Source organism: Amborella trichopoda, chromosome 8, assembly GCF_054954075.1.
Source record: "Amborella trichopoda isolate Santa Cruz 75 chromosome 8, AtrichopodaSantaCruz75HAP2 v2.0, whole genome shotgun sequence".
In the NCBI taxonomy this organism is placed as follows: domain Eukaryota; kingdom Viridiplantae; phylum Streptophyta; class Magnoliopsida; order Amborellales; family Amborellaceae; genus Amborella; species Amborella trichopoda.
The window spans coordinates 6,544,044-6,568,526 of NC_142343.1; the positions used below are offsets into that span (position 1 = coordinate 6,544,044).

The window sequence follows — 24,483 nt, forward strand, 5'->3', positions numbered from 1 at the left end:
GGTGTGCCCCAATGATAAGATGACACGCACCAAATCTCCTATTCATACAATTTGTATAAAAAAACTAAAAATAAAATCCTTTGAGACGTCGAATCTAAGATCAAACAGTGAGTGGCTCTCCTGATCAAAATTGGACTGCTGGATGGTAGAGAGAGGATAGAACTTCTATGCTGTAGAAGAAACATAAAAACCTTGTCCTTAAATTACTGCCTCTAATTTAATTAGAGGTTTCATACAGATTTTACACTTTTGCCAAGTGTATCGTAGAAAAACGGTGTATGACATATACACTCGCTCTTTCAGGCAAAAGGAGATATACTAAAAGAGGATGGGAAATGATCTAATGCAGTGGTTGTATAGCAGTATAATGCAACCACACTTTTAGAAAACCATATCTTTGGTATTTGTATGATCTCAAATTTTGCACACACATTCTCTTCATCCTCATAATCAAATCCTATATAAAAAAAAATTCAATTTACACCCTAGATATGGTCAAAAATAGTACCCATCCAACAATGAATCTCAACCATCTATTTGGTGAATTTCATGATCCAGGCCTTAACAAATTCAAAATCATTTTTTATTTTTTAGTATTATTTATCTAAAGATGATAATGCTATATAAAATTTTTAGGAATAAAAAAATCCTTCTGAAGCCTATATCTATCCATCTCAATAAAATGGACAGCTTATATTAATTGGGCTAGAATGAAAACTTTCAAAATTTTCTTTTTATAATTGCTCTTCATTATGAAAAAATTGTATATTTAGAAATTCGTATCAAACAAATGTCTTTAACATGATTTTTTGAAAATGGTTGTATTATACTGGCATGAAACCATTCCCCTCAAATAATAACAACAAAACATTACCGTTGATTAACAAAACACTATGGTATGGTAGCATTTGATAACTGTGTAACAGGGAGAAAGTTACGCGTTTGGGAACCGCGTAAATGGGTGAATGTCCGAACAGGTTTTTATCTCTTTTACTGTTATCTAAACCGTTCCTCTCGAGGAAAGTTCGGGAAACTTATAAATGGGTGAAAGTCCGAGCAGGTTTTTACCTCTTTTTACTGCTCCTCGAAAGGAAAGTGGCTACACATTGGAAGGGATGTGATGTGCAGTAGCTTTAGCAGAGAATTGGTGAATGTCGGAACGGGTTTTTATCCGTCAAAAACCCTTGTTTCTCTCTATATCTTCCACTATGCTCTATTCAAAACTTTATTAAACCCACCATTCTTCTTCTCTTCATAAACTTTACCAAACCCAGCATTCTTCTCTCTCAAGCCTCTTCATAAACTTTACTAAACCCGACTGATACTGTGAAGGACTGATCTTCCATTAATGAATTCCTTGTGCAACTCTCTCTCTAAGTTTCTTAGAAGCCTTACTAAAACTTCTATTCCCTAGATTCCATTGACGTATTACTTGTAAAAATCTGAGCTTATCTGAGTTTTTTTGGATCTATTGAAGAAGTTCGGTAAAAATCTGTGTGGAAGTGTTTAGGTTATACAAGATGGAGGAGATTTGGAGGTGTGCAAGTTATACAAGAGGTTGACATGTACAAGTGTGTGGAAGTGTGTAGGTTATACAAGACGGAGGAGGTTTTGAGGTGTGCAAGTTATACAAGAGGTTGACATGTACGAGTGTGAGCCAGATATTTGACAGGTAGTTTCATTCATCTATTAACAATTTTATGGGGCTTTATGCGGTTTGCCTGTAATTTCATTCGTCTATTAACAATTTTATGGGCTTTATATGCGGTTTGCCTGTAATTTCATTCATCTATTAACAATTTTATGGGCGATTTTTGGACTATTAACAATTTTATGATTCATCTATTAAATTTCATTCATCTATGAACATTATGGGCGTGATTTGGCTGTAATTACATTCATCTATTAACAATTTTATGATTCATCTATTAACAATTTAATGGGCTTTTTTGTCTTTATGCGATTTATGGGCTTTTTTTTTTATCTTTCGAGAAGATAGACTGAAAGTTACATATAGATTGTGGTTTTTGGTCCTAGTTTTGTTTAGCTATAATGAAACACTAAAAGTTCAGATAGATTGTGGTTTTTGGTCCTAATTTTGTTCAGCGATAATGTCCTAATTTTGTCTAGCTATAATGAAACACTAAAGTTAATTCAACTTTTTGTAGATGAAACCAAATTTGGGGTTTTGGGATTCATCTGCAAACTTTTAGGTTCAGTATAACAAACTGTAATTTCATTCATTCATCTATTAAGCGTTTTATGGGCTGTAATTTCATTCACCTATTAACATTATGGGCGTTTTATGGGCTCTATGCGATTTGACTGTAGTTTCATTCATCTATTTATCTACTAACAATTTTATGGGCTTTTTTTTATCTGTATACGAGAAGTGCAGATGGACTGAAAGTTGCAGATAGATTGTGGTTTTTGGTCCTAATTTTGTTTAGCTATAGTGAAACACTAGAAGTTCTCGTGGTTTTTGGTCCTAATATTGTTTAGCTATAATGAAACACTAAAGTTAGTTCAGCTTCTTGTAGATGAAATCGAATTTGGGATTTTGGGATTCATCTCAACTTTTTGTAGATGAAACCGAATTTGGGGTTTCAGGGATTCATCAGAGGAATTCACACTTTTTACGAAATCTCCAAAAAAGTATTCATTGAATCTATTTACATATCTAGCATTATATCACACTTTTACGAAATCTCCAAGAAAAATTCATTGAATCTATTTACATAGTTAGCATTATATTAGATGGATGAAAACCTTATTTAATTACAAAATGTTATTAAAAAATTGCATTTCGCACATCTTATCAATAACTACATAAACAGCTACAAGCGGTTTACAGCTTTTCTATTGCTAAACAGGTGAAACAAGTGAAAAACAAGTGAAATTACCAGCACCACAATTTATCAGACATGTTTTTTATCTCCCACGCTACCAATTTCACCTGCATCCCAGAATTTAGAAAAGTGAGCTTTCTATCTCACACGCTACCAATTTTCAACTGCGTCCCAAAATCTAGAAAAGTGAACAGCAGTGGAGATTCCCAAAGACATTGCAAATTTTCACTTGCATCCAGGATCTAGTAAAGTAAAAAGCCGAGTGAAATTTGCCAATCGCCATCTAGATTTTATTGAAATTTTGGGAACATATTTAGGAGTGAAAGTTATCAAACGACACCTAGATTTTATTGAAGTTTTAGGAACATAGTTTTCGTAAAAAATGCAGTAGATAAATTTCTTGCAATTCGATTGGCATGAAGCACTAACATATGCAAAGAATAAAAAGAAAAGAGAGATGCGATGCGTCCATAAAGGAAAAAACAAAACAGAACTCATTAAAAAAAGAAAAAAACAAAACATAAGTCATTTAAAAAAGCAATCTATTTTATAGATTAAAACAAATGACATTTTGCTAATGTGGTTCTTTCCCGGGAAAACCTCAATTCTATTAGACCTAAATGGATTCCATACACCTTCATGACCAAATTCCCTAGAGCTTCGACGTTTCACTTACAAAACTCGTTCAATTCGTGTGTCTATAACTGGAACCTTTGAAGGTTCAGTAATCTCGAGCGCTTGATACAAGGATAACCGGCGATTTCTCCAAGTGTTCTCTGCCCACTTCTTCATTCTCTCTCCTTCATCCTTCCTGTTCTGCTGAACTTGTAAAGCTTGAGCATAACCACCTTCACATAATCCAAATCATTTTATCAGTAGAAACAAGAAAATTTCAATTGACTAAATGTTATTACTATTTATTTTGTGGCAAAATTATCAAATATTTGATAAAAGCAAACCATTATACTAACACAAGAACTAACGACACAAAAACTCGATCCCCTATTCAAGGTGGTAAAAAGTCCGACGTTTGCAACTTGCTCTCTGTCTCTGCTATGGCATTTGCTACCAGGGGACATGTCAAATCTCCCCAATACTCACAAAGTGACATAGTTCCATGTACAGAGAATGAAAGAGGGATGGATCCCCATTGCTTGCCTTGCCATTGTTAAGTTACATCCACCACCCACAAAGAATCCTGACCCATCGAAAGACTGATGTGTGTGAGTGTGTGTGTGTGTGAGAGAGAGAGAGAGAGAGAGAGAGAGATTTCACAATTATTAATGGGTGACTTGGGCCTGTGTGCCACCTTCAAGATTGTGAAAAACAAGCACCCTATAACTGAGCTCTAAGCACAAGCCCTATAATTTATTTTCTGGTTAATGGTGAGGGAGAATAGGGTTCTTACAGTAATTTCTGATTCTAATCACACACCAAAAGACTAGGGGTATTTTTAACTTCCCGCACATCAAAGTTCTTGGAGGTGGAAGTGGGATAGGGAGCATTGAGAAGCTTGAACCCAACATTTCGGGATCACATGATAAAGTTCCATCTGGTAAAAGCCTCCATCTTCTCATTGAAAAATATATAGAGCATTATTTTGAAGCATAATTACTCCCCTTTTTTAATGGGTATGCATTTAAGACTTGTTTCCTTGTAAAAGATCAACCGTACATGGGTGCATGTGATTTCTATCATCCAATCCCAAAGTGACTGGGATCGCGTTCCCTCCATATAGGAGCAGGATCCACCCAAGATCCAGCTCCGAGAGTGTGGATCCAAGTTGGGATCCCAGAAACTATGCCCCAAATAAATTTTTTCCATTCATCCATTCTATTCAGGTTCATATGCATCCCTAGATGGTCCTAAGTTGGGGCACGGCTACTTGGCTGATTGCTCAATAGTTAAGTCATAGGGTCTGTAGCACAAATATCCAAGGTTTGTACTGCATAGAAAATAACAAAGGGAAAAAGCGAAGGAAAAATGAAATATGGTCCTAATTTCCAATTTCCAAACATTTAAATCTTATATGATCAGAGACAAATACTAAAAAGGAAATAAAACAGGTTCAGAACTCGGATTTGGAACAAATAATTATTCTAACATGCACAAAGGGAGGTGGTTATTGCTGGAGGCCTCAAATAGAACATGTTTGTTTATTGTTCAGAAAAGTGGACCGCCTAGCGCCTAGGCGGTCCAGAAGACCTGGGCGCATCACCCAGGCCTAGGCAGCCAAACTGGGCGGTGGTCCTTGAGCGGTACGGAACCCGCCTACGTGGCCGCCCAGCACCCAAGGCCTGCACCCCGCCAGATGCAGAAAAGTAATTTTTTTTTTTTTTTTTTCACGTTTTTCAAGATATAAAAGTTTAGAAAGATCGGTTTTAGGTTCATTTGAGACCTAAACCCCCAAGAAACCCTTTTAGAGAGAAAGAAACCTCCAAAACTACATTTCATTGGATCGAATCAAAGAGTTTCTCAAAGTTTGGATTTCGAGCAACCAAAACAAGTGCAACTTTTAGATTGCTTGTTTTATTTTGAGATGTCTTCTTCAGGAGTTAGTCGGAGTGGAGATCCGGGTTGAAAATATGGATACAACCCGAATCCAAATGACAAAAATTGCGTTAGATGCAATTTTTGTGAAAAAGATACAAAAGTAAGCATAAACCGATTTAAGAAACATCTTGCTGGTATTAAAGGAGATGTTGCCCCTTGTAAAAATATTCCTGAAGCTATCAGAGAGGAGATTAAGCAATTTATAAGTTATGTAAAACAAAAACAAGAACAAAATCCTTGTCATAGATCTATTTCTGCTACTCCTAGAAAAAGTGATCCGTTGGAAGTATGAGTACAACCCAAAACCAAATGATAAAAATTGTATAAGGTGTAATTTTTGTGAAAAAGATACCAATGGGGGTATTAGCCGATTGAAAAAACACCTGCTGGTGTTAGAGGTAATGTTGCTTCTTGTACAAAGGTTCCTGAAGCAGTTCGAGCTGAGATTAGACATCTTCTGAATTTTGAAGAACCAAAAAATGATAAAAATAAGCCTTATTCTATGGAAGTACTTTCTCCAGGTTCTAGACAGAGTGGTGATCCAGGTTGGAAGAATGGTTAAAACCCGAATCCAAGTGATAAAAAGCGTATTAAATGTAATTATTGTGGAAATGATACTAATTGGGGCATTTACCAGTTTAAATGCCGGTATTAAGAGGGATGTTGCCCCATGTAAAATTGTTCATGAGACTACCAAGAAAGAAATTATACAATATTTGAGTTCAGAGAAGCACAAAGAAAAGGGTAGAGCAGCCAAGACTTCTAGGGTCTCATCTGCAAAGACTAGTAAGAAGAAGGTAGAAGAAGAGGAGGAAGAGGGAAATTCAGAAGAAACAGAGAAAGACGAGCGTAACTCTGATGATGATGGCCTCGACTCTTATGCATATGATGAGGTTTTCCTTATTGATATTCCTTCTGATGATGATGATGATGACGATGACGACTGAAGACTCTTGTCTCTTGGTGCTGAGTGTTGAGTGTTAAGTCTGTTTACTGTTGTGTTGAGTCATAAGTGTTGACTTTTGTCATACTGTATATTTTCTAAATTTCTGTTGTGTTGAGTGTTGACTTTTATATCCTACCTACAATTGTATGGTTTTACAGTTTACTGTTTTAACAATATGGATTATCAAAATTCTCTTCTCAACGTCTATCTCTTTTTTTTTCAACTTTGAATATGGTATTACATTGGTAATAATTTGGTATGGTTTTTACTTTCTTTCAAATTTCAACTAGCAGCCGCCCAGGTTCTAGACGCCCCCCCAGGCGCTGGGGGGCCTGGACCTCCCAAGCCGCCTAGGATCCGCCTAGGGCTTTTTGATACACTGTGTTTGTTAGACTATGCCTATTTGTTGTTTTGGACAATAAATATGCCAATATTCTTTGCAAAGAAAAAATGTTGCATTTCTTACCTCTTGTGAGCACCATTACATCACTTCTGTTTGTCTGGATATCTGCACCTACTACACATACATCAAGCATAAACAATTTTATCATTGCAAACAAGTACGAGGACAACATGAGGCAAAGGTTATCATTGATTTTACCATCTGTATCCAAAGTAGGAGCTTTAAGCAAATCTAAGGCCCTTCTATAAAGTCCCTGACACATGAATTGCCAGTTTGTGATAAAGAAAAAATACCATACAAATATCTAAAAATAGAATACTTCATATTCAATCATATTTTGGTGTGTCAAGAAACACCTCATGGGTCAAATGAAATCCCCATTATTAAATGATTTTTTTTTTCCATAGGAAGTTGATCTGATTTGCAGTTTAAAACATTGTTACCTGAATCTCCCACCGAAAGTCACGATGCCAATTCGGAACCCCGATTCGACGATTCCGACTCAGAATCTTCATGAAACCAATTTTCATGAAGTCTAGAATCTTGATTCCTTAGTTTAGGAATCTCGGTTCCAACACTTATAGAATCTCGTTTATAATATTTATTGATCTTCCACAAATGGTGAATCTCAATTCTATACTTGTTAAAACTGGTTTCCATATTTACTAGAATTCTACCACTTCCCTTTTTTTTTTTTTTTTTGTTTGTTTGTTTGTTAGAAGTGATGTTTAGAAGTCATCAAACTACTCGAGCTAGGTACTCAATCTAAAGCTATGAGATGCAGTCATCTTTTTTGGCATGAAATCACCAATAGACACTAAAGCCGTGGTCCACATTCCCTACTTCTTTAAGTATGCATTGTATTGATACAATGGAGAGATTGCAACTCCAAGATGTTAGAAATAATGTAATACAAATAATATAAACGTGCATATATGATATGTTGATCAATGAATGACATTGAGACATGTATTGTTTCTCTTAGTTCCCTCGCGTTTCCAAAGATGTTGGAATCTCAATTTCATAATTGAAGGAATCCCCGATTCCATATTGGTCAATTCCAACTAGGTCAATAACCCAATTTCAGAGGGCTAGGAATCTCAATTACATCTATGTAGCGATCTCGATCCTATTTTGGTCGAATCTCGACTCCTAAAAATTAGAATCTTATCCCCCAAGATTCCTCTTGTATGGACGTCAATTCTAAAAATAGGAATCTTCCACCTGGTGTGGCGATTCTGTGCTTTTGATTCCTAAATCGATTAAGTTTCCGAATCACTTCGGGTACCTATGACTTAAACTAGTTCTTTTTTAGGAAATTTATGTCCATACCATATTTAAATATTGTAATTATACATAGGTCCAAAATTTACAAGGAGGTTCACCGATCTGATGTTCAAAACATCGGACCGCTGCTTTTTTTTTCCCTTTTATTTTTTCCAATTTTTCCTCTTGGCCTAATGTTCCAAACATCGGACCACTTTTTATTCTATTTTCTTAAATTTTTTTGAAGTATAGGGACCGGTTCGACGTTCCAGATCTGTGATCACATGGCTTGCGTGAATATTGCGGAAGCCAAGCGATCTAAGATTTGGAACCTTGGACCGGTCCCTGGACCATGAAATTTGAAGTTTAGGTAACAATCTAAGGTTTGAAACCTCAAACCGCTTGGCTTGCATAATGTTCATGCAAACCATCCGAGTCTGGAACCTTGGACGAATCCTTGGACTAAGATTCACAATCAATGATCCATCCGAGGTTTCAGACCTCGGATGGCTTGGCTTTCACAATCTTTACAGAAGCCAAGCAGCCCCAAGACTGGAACCTCAGATCGGTTCCTACACTTCAAAAAAATTAAAAAAAAAGAAATAAAAAGTGTTCTGATGTTTGAAACATCGGACAAAGGGGCAAAACTGAAGGGGAAAGAAAAAAACAAATGGAGCCCCACATAGAATTTGTAAAAATTTGGACCTCATCGTAATTCCCTATTTTATTTATGGTACCGATGTAGTTTCCTTCTTTCTAATTTCAATGAAAATGTCAGATTACAACATATTTTGGGACATTTTTACATTGAAAGCATTTGATTCCCCCCACCCCACTCCACCCCTCCCCACCCCACCCTCAAGAACAAACAAAACTGAATTCCAGAGAACAAACAAAACTGAATTCCAGCTGGAATATCAAATGCCCATAGCTGTTCCAAATATTTCTTAAAACGTAGTTGTTCTAATAAACTCACTTTCAGTCCATTAATGTACAATGTTTCAAGATTTTAGGGTTTTTTTTTTCACAGATAAAATTTTGCTTCAAACTTGGTAAAAAAAAAATCCATTTCTGCTTTAGTAGGAACTGTGACCAAAAATGAAAAACTCAAACTATACCAAAAGCTCACAACACAAGACAGCGAAGCAAACCTCTTGAATCAGAAGAGAACTTGCACCATGGAGCCTTGCATTATGCCCATACAAGAGGGCCATGCAAGTTAAGACTGCCCCAACCTTAGGATGGTTCAAGCCTGAAATTAGGAAAACCAACGGCAACAAATTTCAAACATTCATTTACAAAAGATTTATGTAAAAGCAAAGAGCATGCATGGCATACCCTTGCAGGAATACAATATACACTAACTCCCTCAAGCAAATCACCTACTTTGAGGATTTTTACTAATAAAAAATTTTAGGATCCACTTAAGATTCATCAGATAAGTATTTGTAAAAAAAGAAAAAATTATGTTCCTAAACACTAAGATTAAACCATCAAAAAATTGGACGGTCTCTGCTCGATCTTAAGATGTTTTCTTCTTTCCAGCACACAGTTTGTATGATTTTTTTTTTTGAGAGATTGGACACTAGATTGAGAAGGGCTGAATTTCTAAAAGTTTAGGGTACTAAAAATAATCCAAGATAGGGTTGTGCCCGAGGGAGTGAATGTATGATATGCTCCCACTGGAGCAAATAATCTTTTCGAAAAAGTAAAAGGAAAACACAAAAGGCATTTTTTATGCCAACCAAATTTGGTGCTGCCAACTACAAAAAACAAATATTTGTAGTTGCCAGATGGAAAACTGGATAAAGTAACAAACCAAAGTGTTCCTCTGCTTTCTTCAAGGCTTGAGTCAGTACCTCCTCTGCTTCTTGGAAATTTCTAAATGAAAAGAGACATGAATGAAGAAAATTCAGCTTGGATTTAAAATCTAGATAAAGTCCTAATGTTTTTGTTTATTCTTCTCTCTGGGTGTATAAAAGAACTTATGGAAGTGTCGATAAGGGAGAGTAAAAAAGAACTAAACTCTGATTTTGTTCTAGAGTTAAAAGTTAAAACAAAGCTTATATCTATTTTTTTGGATTTTTTTTGAGATAATTGAATTTCTCAAGATGGAATTCGTGGATGGAGATAACCAATTATGGAAAAAAAGGGAAAAGAAAAAAGAGAAAAAACTGGCTAGACCCTAGAATTTTGAAATGAACATGTTGAAAATCTACAAGCAAAACAGATTACTAGCTCACCCTGAGTGAGTATGGAGCTGGCCAAGAGCACAAGTGGCTCCTAAAATGACTTCCTCTGAGACCATCCCTGCCGCTGCTACAGATGATGAATCTGGGGCATTTTTTTCTTGAGAAACCTTAATTGCCTTTTGGTAGAGGTCCTTGGCTAATGAAAAATCCCCACTTGAATGTAAAAATTCTCCATATGACAGAGCGACCTGTCCTGTAAACCCAGAAAGTGCTTGGAGTTTCAAAAGATATTCACAGTTAACATGCAAACAACAGGCTCATGCGACTCAGAGTTCAAAGCTGACAAGCTGAAGAGGATCAGAGTCCATGTATACATACCAAAGCAACTTCCATCATCCACAGAGTAGTGGCAGCCTTCATAGCTTGACTTTGCTGATTCAAAGTTTTTATGAGTAGAGCATGGATGCATTAGGCAATGGTAAAACAAGACACTAAAAACTCACAAACGATTGACATTACATAATAGTAAGAAAGGAAACAAGATTTGGGCCACAGCTTAAGCAAATAATGCAATCTATGAATCCATGGACAACTTCAAGCGTAATGAATTTTATTTTACATGATAGCCATTAACTCTCCCCTACAAGGCTGCAACATCTTGTAAGAATTTTTCTTGAAATAACTACACTTTCAAACTAGGGCATTGTTATGAAAGTTGTATTGGAGATTCACCATTAAGACCAAGGATTTATGGCCTACGGTCATCAAAGGATGGTCCCACTAGTGATTCCTAGCGTGTCAAGGCTTTGGGTAGGGCTATTAGGGTGTCTAGCGCGTGCTAGGGCATTTGTTCCACTCGCAAAGAGTTTAGCCAAGGCTAGGTTTATGGTTGAGGGAGGTACTTTATCTTCACTAATCAGATCATAAGTTATTTCATGATCTCTTTTGGGAATATTGGGTGATGGTCAGGATAATAGCACTGCTCATGCATAGCTGGTTAGGTGATGGTCAGGATAATAGCACTGCTCATGCATAGCTGGCTGTCTTGTTCATTAATTCAAGAGTGCAGCTATATTGGGAGATTTTCCAGATATTTCCTGGGGTATTTGAAAAGAATGGGGATGACATAATTCTTGATAGGCATCAAACAAGCCGAGAGGTCAGAGAGGTTTAGAGATTCCTGAATTTAATATGGCTCTTATCTATAAGGACTTTCACGGGATTAGTGTAGAAAAACTAATCTGATAGCGGAAGACAATGGCTTAGCGGTTTCCAAGACATGGACCTATTAGTCAAGGGGTAAGCTGCTAAAAGGGATGCTAAAGCTTAGCTTCATTGGAGCTCTAATGGGATTTCCTGTCCATCTGCTGTGAGGAGTGTGTGTACAAATGAGTAGGACAAGGTGTATAATGTTTCATGAAACCTTCCATCACCAACAAGAATAAGTAAAAAGGGGGCAAGGCATCAGATTCATCACATAGAAGAGGGAGAGAGAATCAGCTCACTTGGGTTCCAAACAACCATAAAGAAATTAGCTCACCATGGACATAACCTTAAAAAGTGCATATGAAGCAACCAGAGAACATTGTGCAAGAAATGGAACACTTGAAGCAACATGAGAGAAACCAACACATCATCAAGCATCACGGTTCACATGGTTAGCTTTCCAAATGAAATTACCAAAAACCAATAGAACTCAATGATAGTCTCCAACAATGTTTGCAGAGAGGCCAATCATGAGGCTGACTACACTGGAAATGGTCAGAGAGGTCCCCACTTTGTAGGGTAATTTCAACAATCTAAACTCTTTTATGTTTACAAGTCGCTGCATAATTTCGTTTCAATGCAGTTTAAATTACCCTTTATTGGAACTTAACTATCAATAATTCTTTTACGAAAAGAGTGAGACAATCTATACACTGCATATAACAAGATAACTATGATAGGAGATTTCCAGGAACAACCTGATTCAAGATTCCCATTAACAAGATCAACAAGTCCTTTCATGGCTTTAGCTCGCAGGTGTAATTTTCTGCATGTGGCATCATCATCTTCATGATTGTCCTTGAAAAACTGCAAGCAATTGTCTGCGATTTCTGATGCAGCAATATCCTACATCAAAAGAATTTTTGTTTTTTTAATTGAAGGAACTACATCAAAAGGATTACACAAATAGAATTAAAGTAATTCATTGGAAATACATCAGCTTGTAATCCACAGAAGTATGATGTATATATTAAGCTAACCAAATGGTTTTAATTGCAACTGCTAATCAAACTAATAGACTAGCAGTATGTCAATTTATAATTGTTGCAGGAAACAAGGAAAATGATATAAACTTAATCTCCATACTAAGCGAACTATTATACATCTGGCCAATTATAGATGCAGACATCCAGGAGATTTTAGTATATGAAATGATGTCGAGCTCAGGTCAATGAAAGAACATCCAAGGTAAATATGATTGAACACTTGTAAATCATATTATTGACAGATAGACTAGGCAGTTCACATGTTTATTAATTGTCATAGACAAACCTTTTTTCCTTTGAACTTTTAACCAATTTCAATCCAAGTCACTGATTGAAGTTCCAAATAACCCTTCAAAGAGAATGAAGCTCCAAATACCACTAACATTCAAATTTTAATCATAATTAGAGGAACCCATTAGAGGAGGACTCTACTATGGTAGCTAGGATATCAAGTCAATCACAAAGAGGTAAGCGATAACAGAATCACCTAGTAGTAGTAGTAACAGCTGAAGTAGCAGCAGTAATAGTTGTAGTAGCAGTAGTACGAGTAGGAGCAGTAGCCGTAGCAGTAGCAGTAGCAGTAGCGGTTGCAGGAGCAGTACAAGCAGTATCAGTAGTAGCAGGTATAGTAGCAACAGCAGCAGAAGTAGAGGGAGGAGGAAGAGGTATACCAGAAGTATCATTAGAAATAGAAGTAGCAGTAGTAAGACTCGGTAATCTAGACCTAATATTTTGCGCAGTTAGTCTTCATGGTGTTACTTAAAAGCTCAACTTTATCTGGTAGTTCATTGGGGAATTGTGGCCACAAAATCATTGCAATTCTAAAGGTAGAGTTTATTAAGAGCCTTGGTTCAAGTGGAAGGCTCAAAAGGACATGGATGGAAGCACTGAGAAGAGATATAGTGACTTATGATCTGACTTAGGGTATGGCCCTTGACAGAGAGGAATGGCATAACATAATTCGTGTCGCTGACCTCAAATAAATAGGGACAAAGTTCAGATGACGATGACGATGATGATGACGATGACGATGATGATGATGATGATGAGATGAGAACTATCAAGAGCTTTGCCAGGACTATAGGCTACAGGCATTTGTGACTATCAAGGCAAAATCAGGGAACCATATTGACAAGTCATAGAGTTTCTGCAAAGCCTTATCCAATCCATGGTGGTGGAGATTGGTCGCTAAATGTTATAGATGGACGCAATAAGGGTAGTACACCCTTGGAGAATGGAAAACCGTCATGTTAACAGAGGGAAGGTCATTGTCTTTTAATGTGATCAAGAAGTAAATGGGTAGGTGATTCCTAGTCAGATGTCAGTATGACATGAGACATCCTATGCACTGAACAATTTCTCACTCCCACAATAATGCAAATTGATGTAATATATTGCTCACAAGAAGGAGCAAAGGATTAAGAGATGGTCCACTGATTCTTTGGCCTGGTAACACACCATAGAAATACTAGGGAATTGCATCTCTTGATTTTGAAGAAGGTAGTGAGGGCTTTAGTAGGGACTGCCAACCATCAAAAAGAATTGGAAAATGTTTTTTTGAAAGTTGGGAGGGGGGGAACAGGAATGTCCAAAATCATTTCTGGCTTGGATGGAAGCGATGAATCAAGGGCCAGTATGTTGGCAAAAGACTTTACTGTCAAAAAATACATTTTTTACACCAATATGTCCAATCCCCTTCTAGGTATGTAGATGGCCTCCAAAGATGCCAACAAGGAGCAAAGCTCCTTGACTTTGTGCCGGCTTCAATGGTTACATCATAGCTTTCAGTAAGGGCTCCTTCAGCAAAAAAAGGAATACTTTCTTATCTTTTCTTTTTGAAATCTTAGGTTTCTTTCTTCTCCTCTTTCATCAAATACCCCTGAGGACACATCAGAACTCAAATTTTCATTATTCTTATTCCACATGTCTTAGTTCGACAAACAATCCATTCCTATACAATAATCACATTGTAGCGGGTACAGTTTAGTGGTAAAAGTGTAATTCGTTCTGTTACCAAACAAAAAGTTAAGGGTCACTCTGTTTGATTTCGATTCCGATCAAAAACTTTATTTCTTAAAAGGATTGAATCCTTTCCTGTAAATGCCACTATTGAAAAAAAAATATACATTCTCGTGATTTGTATCCAAAGGGAAATATAAATAAGAAAAAAAAGAAAAAAATTGTTTGGATTATGGAATTGCAAAGCATAATTGTTTTTAGTTTTAGCTGGATTCGTCCTTCCAATTAGATGAGTATGAGTAAGGGATCCATGGATGATACAAACATCTATTTCTAATCGTAACTAAATCTTCAATTTTTGTAAAAGAGAGATTGAAGCCAAATAGCTATTTCATCAAGGCTCCTATGAAATTTGGAGCACCAGCGAACATCATCTCCCAGTCTCTCATAACATTCAAACACTTTCACTTCAAGTGAGAGAGTGACTCCGACCAATCTAAGAAACTTTCCTGGATCGTAATATCCCATACCATGTGTCTCTCGAAAACACAATTTGATCACCAAGTGTCTCTCCAAAAAAATAAAAAAATTAGCCACTCATGAGATACCCCTCTACATTGATGAAACCTCAACAATCAGTTTGGAAGTTTCATTCTCCACCCCTCATCGTCATTTCCATATTTTGCTCCTCTTCCTTATGAAACCAAACTGCCAATGCTATCTGCCCAAGAGCGCTTTGTTGAGTGGAGTTTAATTTTCTCAGTCCAAGCCCTCTTTTATCATCAGTGTACAGGCTTCCTCCCTCTTAACCAGATGGAATTTGTTTTATTCACTATTTTCTGCCGTAGAAAGTGCCCTCAAATCCTTTTTCTCAATCATTGGGCTAGGGCTTTATAGCAAAGATATAACAGATCAGAATAGTGTTTAGGGTAGCTTAATCATGTTACTATCCTGCCATAGATAAACATTAACATTTTCAAGGGGCCAACCAACTCTCTACAACCAGATCACAAATTCTTTGCCCAATTACCCACAAAAAGGGGGGGAAAAAAATAATATATATATATATATATATATATATTCTTTTTAATATATATAAATATTTATATATTTAATATTTTCCGTTTAGGAAATATATCTTGACTACTTAACACACAGCTTTTCTTACTAGTATCCAAAATAATTGAACAAAGAAAATAAAGGATATCACACTACCAATCAATCAAGCAGCCAGAATAGGTGGAAATGCAGATGTAATGCATGAGTTTTAATACAATGGATAAACATAAAATAAAAGGAAATAAAATGGAGATTCAAGAAGGACAAATGCCAGCATAGTGGGGAGGAGGGCTAGAAAGAGTGACATCCAAGCCGGAGAATGCATTTTAGGAGTGTAAAAGTTAGCATCAACTAGTAAAACTTTACATGGATATGCTCAAGAAGAATCAATATGACAACATGAAACTCCAGAAACTGCGTGCTCTTAAATACTGCACACTGTTAAACACAATACAAACCTTCTCCATCTGTAAATGAAGTCCAACCAGAGCTTCCATGGCAGCAACTGCAAGAAGTTGAAGATATATAGCAAATAAAATTTATGTCTCCCATGTAAATATACATTTTTAATTAAATTTCATATTGTACACACACACACACACAGATACAGAGAGAGAGAGACAGAGAGTTCCGATAATATCTGCTGTTCCTAAACCTAAGCCATTCGAAAACCTGATTTCCACTAGCCTATTCCATGCAATTACGGCTTGTCTCAGATGAAGGTTCCCAAAGAGACTCAAAAAGAAAAATTGAAGCATTGCAAAGTAATAAAGATTTATGCGGAGGACCTATTCCGACTTAATTAAATACTGAATCACCAAAAGAGGTCATGCAGAGTACAGTCTAGTCGATTGACAATACTAAAAGTAGTCTAATCACAATGGTTAATCATATTCTCCTTCCGAACATCCCTTGTACATCATTTCCCCATCTAAAACACTTAATATTCATTAGATGTATCAAAAGTTTGTCTGTGAATAGGAAGATACATAAATTCTCAAAGTACAGGGTCAAAAATAGACCTCTACCTCTTAAACTAATGGAAGCAACATTCAGCTCTTGAACTAGCTGAAGTTTATCTATGGCATCAACATAATCCCCTCTGCAAAATTATCCAAACATCAGCATTTGGAAACAGATTTCTAGAAGAAGGGAAAAAAAAAAAAAAAAAAAAAGGAGCAGTAAAGACAATGAACATATTCCCCCCCCCAAAAAAAAAAAAGTGAAAGCAGAAAAGAAGATGCCTAGACTTGTTAATGTCATTGCTACCAAATATCAGTACTGGCACTGGGACAAAAGGGTGTGAAACATTCCAGGTACACTCTTTTATAAACAAATATTGGTACAGGTTTTAAAGAAGATGCTGCTGGTTACAATGCGATATTAGAAACAGCCTCTATTATTAATGGAAAGCGATTGCACAGTAAATTTGAATACTTGCAATAAAAATGCTGCAAACATGTGTGTTTTTTTTCTTTTTCTTTTTCTTTTTTTTTTTATTTTTTACTTTTATTTTTTTTTGTCTGTTTTTCTCCATATCATCTAATATACAAGATCTTAATAAACTACAAGCAGAACGAATGGGGAATATTGCCACTGACAAGTTGAAAACTGGATATTCCAACTAAGATATTCATATTTCACAGCAAGGTTTAAAAAATCATAGAACCAGATCAGATTCAGTGACTCACTAGGGCTAATTCCCACAAGGACCAGGAAATGGTCCTATTCTATCTAATTTGCATTATTCCCTATGTATACTATTTTTGGTTGGATGATCTGAATCATCAACCAAACACAGCCCTATTCTATCTAAAATCGTCAATCCGAAAAGGTCAAATGAAGGGCCAATCCACCCTCCAAATCTGTATACAATACTGTTTCACGTTATGTAGATTTCTCACACCAATGATCCCCCATCAATCCAACTATTATTTAAGGGTGAGGTTTCAATAAGTTTGCCTCCTTATTTTGTAGAAGTATGGTGTGCTTCTAAATTTTGTCTGAGGATGTAGTTTCAGTGTCAGAAACCTTGAGATGGCTTGAAATTCGTATCCGACCCTAGTTATAAAATTGAACATTCCTAAAATGGTATAGAACGAGCATATCTATAAACACTTGAAAATCTTGAAAATAGACAGCCCAAATAACTTGTCACAAGATGCAATTTCTTTGGACTTGAAATTCTTTGTTTATTCTTTATATTCATACATCTCGAGGTTGAGATGATCAATTAGAAGGTTTTCTAACTTTGGAACACTCTTTTTCTACTAGATTTTTGAGATGCACCTTATTTCCATAATACAAGGATTCAACCTTATATAAACTTTTTCTATTATTTAAAACCCATATAAAGGAATACTCAAGGTCAACACCACATTTAGGAAACATGGTGTTTATGCTTGCATGGTGTTATATTTTGCTTTTACATTCATCAAAGAACCATTGAAGTATCATACATCCAAATGCCAAATGAGAAAATCATCATTCATACATATAGGCAACAAAATAAAGTTCAAACTAATGCACAATTTCATTCAGCATAATTCGATTGGTATAATCATGACTCTAAAGGGTTCCATATTAAGTTTTAAAAATAATGAAGCATCCAATTAAGTTTATAAAGAGCTAACCAGCCAAACAAAGAAGAACATAAAAAAGAAAAAAGAAAAAAGAAAAAAAAGATGACTAAACAGCTGCACTAGCTACATTATAGATACTCCAATGTCAGAATAGATTGAGCAATTAAGTTAAACCTTTCTGCTAAAAGCGTAGCCATTGCAAGTAGGACCATTCCTATTGCATCTTCACTTGACTTGTCTACTCCCTGAAAATTTGAGATACCTTGCTCGAGCACCAAGAGAGCTTCTGCATAAGACCCATCTGTTTAAGAGGACAACATAAGGGTACAACTTGAAAAAAAAAAATGTCCAAATTGACATTGCAGTCCGAGAAATTTATGATATCTTTCAGATTTCTTTTTCTAGGAATCAGCTGAATCTTTGACAAGCATGTAAACCCAAGAAATCATTCCACATTACATACAGAAAGTACACTCAATGATTACATGATAAGGCTGCATATATGTATTGATTCTTTTAAGTGTGAATGTATAACAGTCAAAGTATTTATAAGGATTTTAACAGTTGTAACGTCCATTCAGCCTAAAATAATCGGCTACTTAGAAGTAACGTACTTAAATATTGATGAAAAACTCAACTTTGACATGTTTCAATTGACCTAAAGTTGTACACTGCAAAGGGAGGGAACGATAATTTCTAAATTTCTAGTTGTTTTAGGTCTATCTCTTGTACTATTAACATTAAATGAGCCTTTATAAAGGAAAGGAAGGATATACTAATAGCCTTACGGACTATCTGAACGGGAAGGTCTTTCTTACTGGAATGTTCCTACTTCCTTCAATCGAGTGGGCTTCTTCTAGAGTAGACATCTCGAGCTCCCTTAAATGGACGGAACAAGAGCAGGTAGGAACTCTAATCCAGAAATATATTTGATAAATTGCCATCAAGTAATAAACTGTAAGCAGGGTCTTGGAAAAGCAATGCATTAGCATTTGCTGATGGCAGTCCAGAGTCCAGACCTAGAATACTAGCATAAAATTTTAACTGCAGCCAACACCAAATAACATTCTAAAACAGAAGAACATAAATCCAAATTTTAAGAGCTGCATTCTAAATACATAAAAGAAAGTAAACTCATATTCAAAAAAAAAAGTTAATCATCATAAGCAAGGTTTAAAAAAAAGGATTGGTGACCCGGATCGGCCACCCCAAAACCATGTCGGATCGGTGGATCGGCGATCCAGATCGGAAAATCGACCAGATTGACTAAACAAACTTCAAAAAAATACTATTAATTTCTCAAAAATCTAGTTTTTAGGTTTCTAAAAGAAATTGTGGCAATAGCATTATGGGTTTTCACTATTATGTCAAAATATGTAAACATTGAGAACATGTCTCATGTTGAGTGTTTATTGTCTATTAAATTTATTTTTATAATAAAAATAAAGTTTAAAATACAACATGACAATAAAATGAATCTCTCGAACTCAATTTATGGATTTTATCATTGTATTAATTTAGGAGTTTTGATTTTTGATAGAAGCTATATGGAACAAATTTAATGGAAGCGGTTGTTAGGGGAGAGAGAGAGAGAGCGAGAGAGAGAGAAAGAGAGAGTTTTAGTGGAATTATTTGTTTGTGCTACTTAGTACAGAGAGAGAATTTTAGTGGAATTATTTATAGAACAAACTTTGTAGAGAGAGGTAGTGGCAGAGAGAGAGATGCCAAGGTTGGGGGGAGAGAGAGAGAGAAAGAAAGAGAGAGAGGGAAAAGTGGGAACATTTGTCCCACATCAAAGAATTAGAAAATGAAGAGTATCTTTAAAAGCTCATGCAAGGTAGCATGGGTGTGCTCTCCTTCTCATGTAGTGGTGACGTGTGTGGAAGGGAGTGGGGATGTGTGTGCATGACGTCTGTGCATGGGGGTGGTGACGTGTGTGCATGAGTGGTTGAGGGCTACAATGGTTTCTGACAGATCCGGCCAATTCTGTCAATGAGCCGGCTAATTCAAGGGGACACGACCGGATCGATGTTGACGATTCCTGATCCGGATTGCTGAATTTTTAAACATTGATCATAAGTAAGCCATACAAGTTTTATTTGCTTTTTCTCATACATGAAATGAAAAGATAAAGAATTGCATTTTTTTTTGAGTAAGTTAACACAATATTAAAATCCAAAAATATCACCACAAAGATGTACATCAAAAAATTAGGCTCCCCAAGAGGGAGCCCTATACAAAATATCATAGGGTCTAAAAGAGAAGGTGGTGCTGCACTTCACCAGACTGAAGTAGTGACTGAGGCTGCAAAAAATTATTCAGCCGCTAATGCATTAGCACTTTCTTTGGCAAGTGAGTCAGCATGTGAATTGCATTCACAACAAACATGTCTCGAAGATACCGAGAGGCCAGAGGAGAGGATGGCAATTTCTTTGAAGATATGCACTACGTACCAGGACCAACTGCGGTTGAAGAGTCTAAGGCCTTCGAGCAGTGCAAGGGCTTCAGCTGATAGGGAGTCAAAGTGTCTGATTGGTTTGGAGAAGGAAAGCAGGGTATGAACTTTGTGGATCCTCAAAAGGCCGCCGATGCCGGCCGGCCCAGGGTTGCCAAGGGAGCCACCATCAAATTTCAGTTTGATAGCACCAGAATCTGGGGATTCCAACAGGATGCTCGAGAGACCGTGGAGCGAGATAGGTGTCGGAGTGGTAGCCATAGGTCCTTTGAAGATCTTGTGGTTGGAGGCCCAAAAATTCACCAATAATTTGATCTTGTCAAACAGAACAGCCGGGGTGGGGTACTGGCCAAGGAAAATCCTGTGATTTCGCTTGTTTCACACTATCCACGAAAGTGCAAAGATGGATGCCTTCCATAGGAGAATACCTGGTTTGGGCCAAGGGTAGGGATGGATGGAGAAAAAATGCCAAGGGATAGATTGGGGGGTAACCCATTGCCAATGGATTACGCAAAGTATGAGACCCCTGAGGAGGAAGGCGACCAGACAATGAATGAATAAATGGTCATCAGTTTCCTTGGCTTCAAAGCACCATGTACACAGTTTGGGTAGAGGATTAAACTTCTCCTTCGTAATTGGTCTACAGTACGGACTCTTTGGTGTAGGGCAATCTAATTGAAAAAGTGGATCTTAGAGGGAATGAGAGAAAACCAAGCCTCGGTGGTGACCGAGGTGGGATTCAAGGGTAAACTGGGGGGTTAGATAAGCTTCAGGTAAAAGGACACTGAAAATAGGCCCAAGGGTGATGGGCACCAGATGAGTCTATCCTCATCATGTAAAGGGATGAAGGTGATATCCAGGAGAGCTGAGAGTTCAAGGAATTTGTGAAATTCATTATCTGAAGGGGGCCTCCTAAAAATAGGACACCACCCTCAGTTCGATCTTTGGATGGCGAAAAGATCAGCAACAGATTCCTGCCTATTGAGGGTTAACAGAAAAAGGCAGGGGAAAAGGTTCATAAGGGGAGAGGGTCGTAACCACAGGTCCAACAAGAATTTCGTACAAGTACCATCCCGTGCTTGGATGCAGGTGTTCTGTTTGAACATGTTGAGTGTGGACAAGAGAGTGCGCCACACACCCGAGGCTCTGCTGTGTTCTCTGGAAGAAGGTAGCCAGGCAGTGGACTGTAGGTGGAATTTTTGTAGCAGTACCTGCTGCCAAAGGTGCTTGGGTTGGGTAGCATAGCACCACCAGCACTTACCCAATTGGGCAATGTTGTTCACTTCAAGCTTTCGAATGCCGAGTCTGCCAAGGTGGCATGGTAAACAAACCTTTTCCCCAGCAATGAGGTGAATTCTGCGCCTCTCTCCTACCCCTTCCCAAAGAAAGTTCTTCATAAGCTTGTTCAGGCGGTTTAAAATTGTTTCTGGCATATTGAAAAGGGACATTTGGAATATTGGGATGCTCAATAGGGTAGCTTTGATTAGGGTAGCTCTACCGGCCGGGGAGAGGAATCAACCTTTCCAAGTAGCAAGCCTTCGCTCGAATTTATCGATGATGTGTGCCCAAGAGCTGAGCTTTGATTTGCCAATGGAAAGCAGGAGACCAAGATAAGTAAAATCAGTGCTACATTTTCGACTTATCCATGTTAATCTTGAACCCAGCGGCCCACTCAAAGCACTTAAAAAAGAGGAAGAGGGTGTTAGTTTCTTGAGGGGAAGAGTTGCAAAACACCAAGGTATCATTGGCATATTGCAAGTGTGAAATGGTGGGGCCGCGTGTACCATACTTGAACCCTTGAAGTAGGCCTTCACTAAAGAGACGGTTAATGAGGAAAGAAGATCACCCTGGCCAAGACCCCTGGATGAGGGAAAGAAGCCCTTAGGAGAACCATTGATTAAGACTTAGAAATAAGGGCTGGAAATGCAGCCCATGACCCATATCCTCCACCGATGTCCAAAACCCATTCGGTGAAGTGTTTCATCTAGGACCAATCAGTCGACATGATAGTAGGATTTTTCTCAATCATGTTTGACAATTAGGCCCGCTATTTTGGAAAGGTGCCTCGAGTGAATACATTCATGAGCTATCAAGGCCAGCCTAGGATTTGTCGGTCTTTCACGAATGCAGGCTGATGTGGGGAGATGATCAGTCCGAGGATTTCCCTAAGGCAGGAGGAGAGCACTTCGATATAAAGAAAGTATCCTTTGCATTTTTAATGGACATTAAAGTATGCTTTTGTGTGACTTTTGTGCGAGCAATAACAATAATCAATCTGATAAACCCAAGAGCATATAATAGTAGAAATACGACAAACATCAAGGAGTAAATAAGTTATCTTCAAAAAAAAAAAAAAAAAAAAAAAAAAAAAAAAAAAAAAAAAAAAAAAAAAAGAGAGGGAACCAACTATACATTTGAATCACAACCTTTCCCTTATTTGCTGCTCTCTATAACGAAGGTCACAAAGTCATATCTAAAAATTAGCCATTGAGTGATATGACCTCAAGACATAGGCTTTGGAGGGGGGAGATCAAATGACCTAATTTATTTTATTTTTTTCGGTAAGTAAATGAGCTATTTCACCAAAATGGGTAATTAAGGATTATAAAACATCAAGAGAAACACACAGTTTTGTAGAAGACAGGTCCACGTTTTGAACCTCCCTTGTGCAAGCGAAGCTCAACAACCCCGAGACAAATAAACAAAGAAAGGATTACTACAGTAATGAAACAAATAGATGCCTAATGAATCCAGCAACAAGAAACAAGATTAGATCAGTGAAGATTACAAAACATCAAAAGAGAATATAAGTAATAAAAGCAAAAAAATGTATATATATTTGGCACGAAGAACCCACGTTAAAGGAAGAAAAAGGATATATGGTTCACATTTCACTGCTGCCATTCCTAATCTTTCTAATTTACAAGAACAGAAAGATAAGAAGGGAACGGTTTAGCCTTCATAAATAGGATATAAGACATGCACAACAATCATAGTTTGAATAATCATGATTTGCACAGACAATATAATAGACTGATTATGTACTATACAACTGTCAGAAAGGGGGGAAAAGAGAGAGAGAGAGAGAGAGAGAGAGAGAGCATGCAACAAAATCATGAAGTTCATAAAAAAGGCAGAATTGACCGCATATCTACCCAAAATAATCAAGAGAATTTACCGGATTTCTGAGACCTCGCATGAGAAAATGCATAGTTAATCATCTGAACAGCAACCGGGTTTGTATTCGGAGGAGCATTAGTGCAATGGGGTCTATTAGTGATTGGCGAAAAGGAGTTGCAGAGAGAAGTGTGAGAACGAAGACTTGAGCAGCTTGAAGCGGCTGCCGCGACTGCTCTTTTTCCAGCAAGACGCAGCATCCTCTCTTCCCAAAATACTCTCTCTAAAACAGTGAAATAACCAAATCCCCTCTCCTTCACTTCAAAACAGTGAAATGATTAGTTGTTCTCTCTTTAACGCTGACTCAACCAAAAGTTTTCTCTCTCCAACACACTGAGGGAATCAAAATTTCTCACTCTAACAGTGAATTATCAAGCGTTCTCTCTCTCAAAGAAGTAATCAACTGCTCTCCCGCTCAAATACCGAGGAACGACCAATTACACTCGAGCTCTAAGAAACCAAGTAATTAACTTCTCTCTGTAACTCGCTGAAGATATCAACCTCTCTCTCTCTCTCTAACTCACTGAAGAAATCAACCTCGCCCTCTCTCTAACTCACTAACGAAATCAACCTCTCTCTCTCTCTCTCTCTCTCTCTCTCTAAAACTGTAAAACAGCGTACTAACCAAACGGGAAAGGCTCTCTCGTTTGCAGAGTCGAGGCAAGGGCAATTCTCAAGAGGGACGAAAATGTTAAGTTTTAGCGTTTTTGCCTTTATAGTTATTCAGTACCGAAACGAAATCCGAAATTTCGTCCCTCGAAATTTTGTGACGTGACTACCCTGAACTTTT

The 24,483-nt window shown here is 37.2% G+C and overlaps 1 protein-coding gene and 1 long non-coding RNA gene across 18 annotated transcripts; one reads left to right on the forward strand and one right to left on the reverse strand.

Annotated features, from left to right (window-relative positions):
- Positions 1-1,094: 1,094 nt before the first annotated feature.
- On the forward strand, positions 1,095-6,549 carry LOC148780741 (uncharacterized). Its single transcript, XR_016039750.1, has 2 exons — positions 1,095-1,672; positions 5,924-6,549. It is a non-coding gene; the product is annotated as an uncharacterized LOC148780741 (long non-coding RNA).
- On the reverse strand, positions 3,378-24,165 carry NDP1 (Tetratricopeptide repeat (TPR)-like superfamily protein). Of its 17 annotated transcripts, none has more exons than XR_016039747.1 (12): positions 23,695-24,165; positions 18,236-18,362; positions 16,508-16,581; positions 15,938-15,984; positions 12,174-12,321; positions 10,588-10,641; positions 10,261-10,462; positions 9,877-9,898; positions 9,169-9,269; positions 6,950-7,004; positions 6,815-6,862; positions 3,378-3,697 (listed from the first exon to the last, which is right to left on the reverse strand). XR_016039747.1 is itself a non-coding variant. In XM_088845655.1 (12 exons), exons 1-12 carry the CDS (start codon positions 23,891-23,893, stop codon positions 3,522-3,524), a joined length of 1,278 nt encoding a protein of 425 aa, XP_088701781.1. In that variant the 5' UTR covers positions 23,894-24,165; the 3' UTR covers positions 3,378-3,521. The 17 variants fall into 17 exon arrangements, 11 of the variants coding, with proteins under 11 accessions (XP_088701781.1, XP_020523952.1, XP_020523951.1 ...); XR_016039746.1 differs by having other exon boundaries at positions 6,815-6,865; XR_002281197.2 differs by having other exon boundaries at positions 6,950-6,993; positions 9,837-9,898.
- Between the last annotated feature and the right edge of the window lie 318 nt (positions 24,166-24,483).